Source organism: Chelonoidis abingdonii, chromosome 17 (assembly GCF_003597395.2).
Source record: "Chelonoidis abingdonii isolate Lonesome George chromosome 17, CheloAbing_2.0, whole genome shotgun sequence".
Taxonomy (NCBI): Eukaryota; Metazoa; Chordata; order Testudines; family Testudinidae; genus Chelonoidis; species Chelonoidis abingdonii.
In genome coordinates this window covers 763995-773035 of record NC_133785.1, presented here as the reverse complement: position 1 = coordinate 773035, position 9041 = coordinate 763995, and the positions used below count along the sequence as shown (strand labels likewise).

Sequence of the window (9041 nt, the reverse complement as noted above, 5' to 3'; positions counted from 1 at the left end):
TATCTATATATATATATATATATACTTCTGTTGCTGTATTTATTTATATATATTTTTTGCAGTGAACTTTCAGCTAAAGTGATGTCTCCAGGCTATGTATTGGGCTTCCTGGACTAGAAGAGGTAGCTGATTTACTTGTGTCAGTTGTAAGATTTATTCCACTGTCGATAGCACTGTTGTTCTTGTTCAGCGAAGACGGTGGGCTAGAGTTTTGCTTGAGAGCAGGGTCTTCTTCTAGGTCTGTATCATCAATGAGTGGGATGTGGGGTTGGGAATCTTCTATCCTAAATTCAGGATGAGTCATAAAGTTGTGAATGGAGGTTCTAGATTCTGGTTTTTCTAACCCTTCATAGAGAGAGCTACGGAATGCCTTCACGACGCGGATCTGAGGGGAAAAAGAGGAAAGAGCTGTCAGAGGTAACAACCTTTAGAGAACAGTGCTAGAGAATACTTTTTGAAAAATGTAGCATATGGTTAGGGCAGTGCAGGCAGCTGAAGTCCATAGTCTCTGGATGTTATATGCATAAACGAGTGGCTCAGTTTTGTGCATTTAGAGTGTCTGTACGAACTGCAATATTAAAACAAATTGAGTTTAAAGCCATCAAACAACTGATGGGAAGCACTGGTTAAAGAAAGCGAACATCCACTCATGTGGTACATCCCTAGTAAAAGACAAGCCATGTTAATTTTAATGCAAATGTAGGACCATGCATGTTGATAGTTTTGCAGTGAGTAAGTAGAAAGGCTTTTTTTTTAAAAAAAAAGTCTCATTTGTATACTAAAAAACCAACATGTAACATATCACACTTCACAAACGGGAAAGCACAAAACACAGACACAGTCGGATAGGTACATATGAGACACACACACACAAAGAGGAGCCAAATGTACAAACAGAAAAAAAAATGTTTTCAAAGCAAAATCAAAATGAAGGCAGCCAGGAGCACAAAAAGCCAAGCAGACAAAATACTAGACAAAACCATGCCACCACAGAAGGAGAAGTCACAGTTACCACATGAACACAGATAACTGGCACACACTTGGAAGCCTGGATAATGTGAACATAGAATTGTTGATCCAACTTTTATTTTTCCTTCATGCATATGTGAAGTAAACACTCGAGTATAGACCCACTATTTAAGCCGTTTAATTTTTTATTAATATACAAAGACCTTCTATAAAATAATGTATTGTTTGTTGGGTTGCATAGAACAGCAAGTTCTTTCTTTTTCTGTGTCTCAGCTGCAAATACCCTTCATAAGGTTAAATTCTGAAAGCTGTACATTTTATGCCATGTCTGCAGTCCTTAAATTATGTCAGCTTATTATGCTAAGATGACTATTATTTTTAGCCTCCTATCAGTAAGAAGACAGGTGAAAGAAAGCTACTGACATCAGCAACTAGGCTTTCACAGTAGCAGTGCTGCCAGTAGGAACTGATAGGAACAAAAGGAGAGAGCATTGCTAAGGTGGGGCAATCAATGGTCTGTGTTTGGGGTGGGGAAGAGGAGGAAGCTAGCTATAGCCTGTTGACCAATCCATTGGATTAGAAAAGAAGTGAAGGATTGCACTATGTGCTATTAGTGAGATACCTTTTTTGAGGGGATAAGTCAAAGGAAAACAAAATGGCAAAAATATGAACGGTTGGCAATGTTTTATGACTAAGTATGAGTTCTATTTTTTCACTCATCCCTTAACTTATGAGTGAATTTTTAGTGTTTATTAGAGTGAGACACCAATGGCACAGGCAGAAAAGGTGTGAGCAGGCATTATGAAAGCTTCTCCATGCAACTTTGAAATGTACTGGGTGATACACATGCATATTACTGCCCTATGTTTGACTACCCAATTAGTGTCTGGCCTACAAAGTAGTTATAGATAAACTTTAGAGTTTCTCTTCTAACTGTGGAATGGTTCAATCAACATGCTGGTGTGGTTTAGCTGGCAGTATCTATCTAGGTTCTTATGCTATCAACCACCGGAGAGCCTGTCTGAGTTTCAAAGCTCCGACCAGTAGCTTATGAATGTGTGGCAGTACTGAGAAAGATTGGACAGATTTAGAGGCTGATTTGGATTTGCTTTCTCCTATCTTTTTTCCTTGCTTATGCCCTCCAAAATGATCATTTATCACATATCTAAATGCTTATCAATAGCATGGGGTGATGGATACCAGCAAGTAGATAGCCCTCAGTCAGTCCACACATCACTCCCTGCTTAGCCAAACAGACATGGTAAGAGCAGCGAAACAAGCACAAAACAGAATGTTAATGTGATCATCTCCTCATGGCTATGTGTTTTAGAAGGGAGGGAGGCAGGGAGGGAAATAGACTGGCAGAGTAGCACAGAAGAGCCTGAACAGTTCTGGGGTGCAGGAAGAGCCAGCCCTCCAAGAGGCTGTCAGGGTGCAGGAGAAAAGCAGATCTTCAGGAGGAAGTGTGGCTAACTTGGTCTCTATGTAGGATATTACAACCTCATTATATATGCCAACATACAATACCTAGATTTTGACCTGCATAGTCCCTGATATTAGAGACATTGGCTTTATTTGAGCAGAATACATGAATTGTGCCATGGTACATAATAGATTTATAATGTGCACAAATGGAGACTAGGCTAAGAAACACATTTGCACTCATAACTTAAGATAGGATTTGAACTACATTTCCAGAGCAGAAAAGCTGGTATGCTAGTTCCCTAAATTATCTCAGCCCTTCTGCCCTTTTCTAAGGTGCAAAGCTGAATGCAAAACCACCACAGGACTCACAATAATTAACAACATATTTCTTCTGGTGAACTATCTTAAATTGAGAAATTTTTAAGCATGCCTACTGTACACTGAGTTCATAAGGTAGTATTTATTTTCAAAAATGCCGTTTATCATTTCTTTCATATTTTCTTGATAAGCTACTCCAGCTGAATACAAAATAATCTTTTTATCACTTAATTATGACAGCTTTCCCACTTTCTCTATTGGTGTGAAAAATTCACTTTCGTTTTCTTGAACATAGTTCATTCTGATCTAGTAGATTTAACTTCTAGTCTGTCAGGTAGATTTTTTTAAAATGTGAATTAAATTTTTATGTAAACAAAAGTAATCCAAGATTATGCTTGAATTGACCCAGCAACCTTTACTCAGGCAAAGGCTTTATTGCAGTCACGGTAATCTGTACTCAAATCTTTACAGGTTAGCAAAGAATGAACAGATTTTCAAACTACCGAACTCGTATTAAAGTCTTTCACTAGGCAAAACTCCTGCTATGGTCAGTGGGAGTTCTGCCTAAGTAAGTACTGCAGGATTGGCCCAAACAGAATACTGTGTGTGTAGACAAAATTACTGAGCAGTTTTTTAATTGAAAGGGGTTCAGAGACGAGCCACAAGAATGATTAAAGAATTAGAAAACATGGTTTATAGTGATAGACTCACAAAGTGATAGACTCACAAAGTTCAATCTATTTAGTTTAACAAAGAGAAGGTTAAGGGGTGACTTGATTACAGTCTGTAGGTACGTATAGGAGAAAAAATATGTAATAACGGGCTCTTCAGTCCAGCAGAGAAAGGTATAGCACGGGGGTCGGCAACCTTTCAGAAGTGGTGTGCCGAGTTTTCATTTATTCACTCTGATTTAAGGTTTTGCATGCCAGTAATACTTTTAAACATTTTTAGGTCTCTTTCTATAAGTCTTTAATATATAACTAAACTATTGTTGTATGTAAAGTAAATAAGGTTTTTAAAACGTTTAAGAAGCTTTAATTTAAATTAAATTAAAATGCAGAGCCCCCTGGACCAGTGGCCAGGACCCGGGCAGTGTGAGTGCCACTGAAAATCAGCTCACATGTCGCCTTTGGCATGCATGCCATAGGTTGCCTACCCCTGGTATAGCATGATCCAATGGCTGGAAGCTGAAGCTAGACACATTCAGACTGGAAATAACAGTCAGAATAATTAACCATTGGAACAATTGTCCAAGCATTGTGATGGATTCTTCATCACTGGCAGTTTTAAAAATCAGGATTGGATATGCTCTAGGAACTATTTGAGGAAGTTCTATGACTTGTCATACATGAGGTCAGACTGGATGTTCATAATGGTCCCTTCTGGCCTTGGAATCTGTGAAACAGAATCTGTCCAATCTGCATTCCATACCAAGACTTTGATTTCAATGGGTGTTTTACCTGAGTGTGAGAACTGTAGGACTAAATTTAGTATTTGAAAATCACCACCTGTTTAACTGCCTGTCAAGACCCAAGTTCAAAGTTCAGTGCTAACCCAGCTATGATTGATCTAACACCCACGATATTTCTGGAATGCAGTTCCCTGCTCAGCTTCAGATAGTAACATGGTCAACAGCAGCAGAAGAAACACAAAACACTGAACTCGGGTCTTGGCATATTTTTGTAACTCAGATATTTGAATGAAACCCATCAAAGAGGTGTTGTCACTTAAATACAAAATAATTTTCTGATAAACATTCCACATGTACCAATAATATACACATTTAAAAATACTGTTCTCTTCTGAAAGTGACTTGGCATCTTGTGGTTCTGTATGTATCTCCTAATGACTTCTCATGTACAGGATTACTTTTACTCAGTTTAGAAATAGAATTTTTTTTCCTGACTGCAGCCCTGCAGATTCAGCCTGAGATCTGAAAAGCAACATTTGATCTGTCTGGTATGTGCCTCATAACCAGTAAAATATTCTACAGTAGAAATGTAATTCAAAATCCTGTTAGTATATGTGAGGCACAACAGAACCCAGCTAATTATCCCGGAGCTATACTGACTCTGGTGCTAGCAAGAGAAAAAATATTTTTAACATCGAAGTCATTGAAAACAAATCTGAATACACACAAGGGGTTGATCTGCTGAGTTCATAGGCACCATTTTAATTGCACTTCCATTTAAACTATCACTAAGCTAATTAAAAATGTTTTGTTTACAATAATATGGTCCCAATTCAACAAAGCTCGTAAGCATGTGCTTAACTTTAAAAATTTGAGTAGTCCAGAGTAATGCTTAAAGATTGGCACATGTTTAAGTGCTTTGCTGAATCAGAGCCCATGTGTAAATATTGTCATCTATAATTCTATAACATTTTATTCTTTGAAGTTTAGCATTACACTACAGAGATCTATACAAGCTTGCTTTCATTGTGCAATGTGTGAAAGCTGGTGACATCTGCTGTGGATATCTCGGTATGTTATGAATTGGTACGTAGAATTCATGTCATGATTTTTTTTTATGATGCTGACAATGTCAAGGGAAGACAAACAATGAGATACAGCCCTCTTCTCTCACAATAATGGAGACAACAGAAAAAATGAACTGCTTTTAACAGAAGACTGTGGGAACAACACTTCTTGACATTTTGACATAGCTATAAGTTTCCACTTCTTTCTTCTCTGTAGCTGTAATAAAAAAAGCTCTTCAGTTTTGTCTCATCCTGAAAGTTAGATTTAAAATACTGCATCAGGCAAGAAAAATAAAAGGAATACAATTTTTAAATACTTCAGACTTTTTCCTCAGAAGAAGAAAAAGATTAAATAGTGGAAATATCACCCCTGCGTACAACAGTATAAAGGTGAAATACATAGGACCTGTTTTAATATCAACAGGTACACTACGGTTGGTAGCGCATGGGCTTATACTCGAATGTTTACCCAGCTTCAGATAAGCCAAGTATCTTGAGTTTGGTTCACATTCATTTCAGGCTCAAGGTTAAAGACTCACAACCTCTTTTTATTTCACTCTCTCCTGCTGAACCCTTTTGTCCAGTGATCTCTAGCCCTCTGGGAAAACAAACACATTTAATATTCAGACAGTAGAGAGTAGGATACTGCAAAAGCAAATAAATTCAATTCTACTAAAAGGTCAGTAAGGTGATTAGTATAAAAATGTAAACAAGAGGTCAATTTTGCAAAGAGATGCCAACTCTTAGGTATACCTGGCAATGTCAAGGATCTGGTTGTGCAAAAGTTACAGTGATGGTGTTTGGTGAAGTACTGTAGCTGGTGTGAAGCTTTGAAACTGAACACGAATCATGTATGGGACCTTTTGTATGTGTTCTCTTGTGGTTTTAGGTGAGCAAAATCAAAAAGTCCATAAACGGGGACGATGTATGTGCTGAAGTCACATTGTAAATGCTCTGAATAAGATGTTCTGTATTGCAAGCTGTTGAGATTGTGAAAATTAGAAGCTACATGAAAATGCAGTAACTTTTAGGTGGCAATTTTTATGTATTATTTTTTACTTTTTAAAGAATCAAATTAATACAAAGACTAAGGGGTCCATCACCCTCTTTCTGCATGCACATACAGTAACTTCAGTTAGAGCTCTTAGAATTCACATGTGTAGCAGAAAGATGAGAACAGAACAATGGGTGTTCTATTACATAAACACAGAGAGGGCCTGATTCTGATCACATTGATGTTACTCTACTGACGTTAATGGTGTGAGACCTGAACCATGTCCAGGGTATCTACTTTCTACAGCGTATCACACACTTGTCAACACAACCCTAACATTTTGAAACTTTTGTAGAAGATATAAACAGGGTTTATAATACAGCTGTCAAATGACCAAAAAAAATCACAATTAATCGTGAGATTAAAAATAGTTGCAATTAATCGAAGTTTTAATCACATTGTTAAACAATAATAAAATACCAATTGAAATTATTATAAATATTTGTGGATGTTTTTCTAGATTTTCAAATATATTGATTTCAATTACAATATAGAATACAAAGTGCACAGTGCTCACTTCATATTTTTATTACAAATATTAGCACTGTAAAAAAGAAAATAAATAGTATTTTTCAATTCACCTCATACAAGTAGTGCAATCTCTATCAAGAAAGTGCAACCTAAAAATATAGATTTTTTTTTTATATAACTGCACTGAAAACCAAAACAATGTAAAACTTTAGGGCCCACAAGTCAAAGCATGAAGGGGCATACAAATGTTTAGCACATTTGGCACGTAAATACCTTGCAACGCCTGTTTTCAGGTGATATTGTAAATAAAAAGCAGGCAGCATTATCTTCTGTAAATATAAACAAACTCGTTTGCCCTAGTAACTGGCTGAACAAGAAGTAGGACCAAGAGGACTTGTATGAATATATGTGTATCATTATACATTTAAATTGATATTCTATTACTGTTTAAACTCAATTAATCATGACTATTTTAATCTAGTTATCTAGACATGCATCCAAAGAAGTGGGTGTTCACCCACGATAGCTCATGCTACAAAACGTCTGTTAGTCTATAAGGTGCCACAGGACTCTTTGCTGCTTTTATCTAGTTAATTTGTTTTGTATTAATTGCATGCATTAACTGTGATTTAATTGACAGCCCTAGTTTATATATTAGTAATTTATCATTTTAAGAAACTTTCTACATTATGGGCCCAAACCTACTGATGTTGACTTCAGTGGAACTACTGTATCTAGATAAGTTGAGCAGGATTTGGCTGCATATTTAGTTTTTCAACCTAAATAGTTTCACCATAGGGGAACCACAGAGGGCCAGCTTTTGATCTCAGGTAAACACATGTAAATCTGCAGTAACTTTGTTGGAGTCAGTAGAGTACCCCCTCATCTTACAGCAGTGCAACTGAGATCAAACCTGGTATCATCTTTTCCAATAACTAGTTTTTCAAAGGTAAGAAGAATGCATGTAAAGTCAGTAAAGTCACGAGAAATACCTTACACAGGGTGGATTCTAGAATTCTGCAACATTTACAGACAAGCTTTGAGATTTTAATTCATTTTAAAATCTAATTCTGCTTATTCTATAAATCATGTTTGCTTTACTCATCTAAATAGCCTTTATATAATTAGCCTTGTACAAATCAAAAGGACTACTTGTCTAAGGCTGGCAATCTCATTGAATTTGTGAGTTAAACGAGCAGGACTTGGTTCATTATTTGAATATGATTTGATACTGATGGCTAATCTCTGCTTTGACATTTAATTTAAAGTTAGAAAGTCTTGATGGGGAACATCTCCCTATGGAAACATACTGTAGTTCTATCTATTTTTAGAATATTTTATATTAGATATAAAATGCACCCATATGTGCACACTTCTCTGCACAGTGTGTGTAACTATAGAAAGCTCTACATGCATGGAACAGGTAAGATCAAAGCTGGAAAATGTTAAATAATCACTCTAAACAAAACAGAAGGCCAGATTACCCAACTGGTACAGTAGCCATTCTTTATAGTACAGATGAAAAATGGCTACTGTAAACTAAAATTAATTCTGTGTCAGAGAAAGAAGACTATTTTTAGCACCGAATGCTGGATGAAAATTTTTAAAAATGAATTAAAATTTATTTTAGAGTTCACTATAGATAAGTTTCCATTATAATCTCTAATATAGTTTGCATATATTCATAACCAGTGGTGAGCTCCAGCCGGTTCTCACCGGTTCACAGGAACCGGTTGTTAAATTTAGAAGCCTTTTTAGAACCAGGTGTTCCAGGACAACCGGTTCTAAAAAAGCTTTTAAATTTAACAAAGGCTCGAGCAGCTGTCCACCCAGCCCCCGGCCCCAGCTCACCTCCCCCTCTCCCCTGAATGCTCCACCCTCCTTCTCTTCCCCTTTCCCTGCTTCCCGTGAATCAAATGTTCGCGGGAAGCCTGAAACAAGCAGCAGGCAGATAAGCCGGTCTGGGAGAGGGGGACGGCGCACGCGGCCCAGTCCGGCTCCGCCTGAGCAGCTCCCCCTGGCCCCAGCCAAGCGCCCCAGCCTGGTCCTGGTCAAGCATCCCTGGCTCGGGCTGGTCCCGGCCAAGCGGCTCCGACCCAGCCCAGTCCCGGCCAAGCGGCTCCGACCCAGCCCAGCTCAGGCCCCGTGGCGCTGGTCCTGGTGCCGGCCCAGCGGCTCCGGCCCGGGGAGTTGAGTCCTGCAGTGCCGGTCCTGGTGCAGGCCGAGCAGCTCCGACCCAGCCCGGGGAGTTGGGCCCCGTGGCACCGGTCGCGGTCCTGGCAGAGTGGATCTGGTCCCAGCTCCAATCAGTGTGGTAAGGGGGCAG

At 38.4% G+C, this 9041-nt stretch overlaps 1 protein-coding gene across 10 annotated transcripts in view; it reads right to left on the bottom strand.

Annotated features, from left to right (window-relative positions):
- Positions 1-9041, bottom strand: part of ATP2B2 (ATPase plasma membrane Ca2+ transporting 2) — a 633448-nt gene continuing 624407 nt past the window's right edge. For 6 of the 10 annotated variants that reach the window (XM_075073411.1, XM_075073412.1, XM_075073410.1 and 3 more), the window contains one exon: positions 1-385. In XM_075073411.1, the coding sequence (XP_074929512.1) occupies positions 74-385 (312 nt within the window). In that variant the 3' untranslated portion in view covers positions 1-73. Of the gene's footprint in view, positions 386-5732; positions 5789-9041 lie in introns of all 10 variants that reach the window. The other 4 variants (XM_075073415.1, XM_075073418.1, XM_075073419.1 and 1 more) reach the window with 2 other exon arrangements.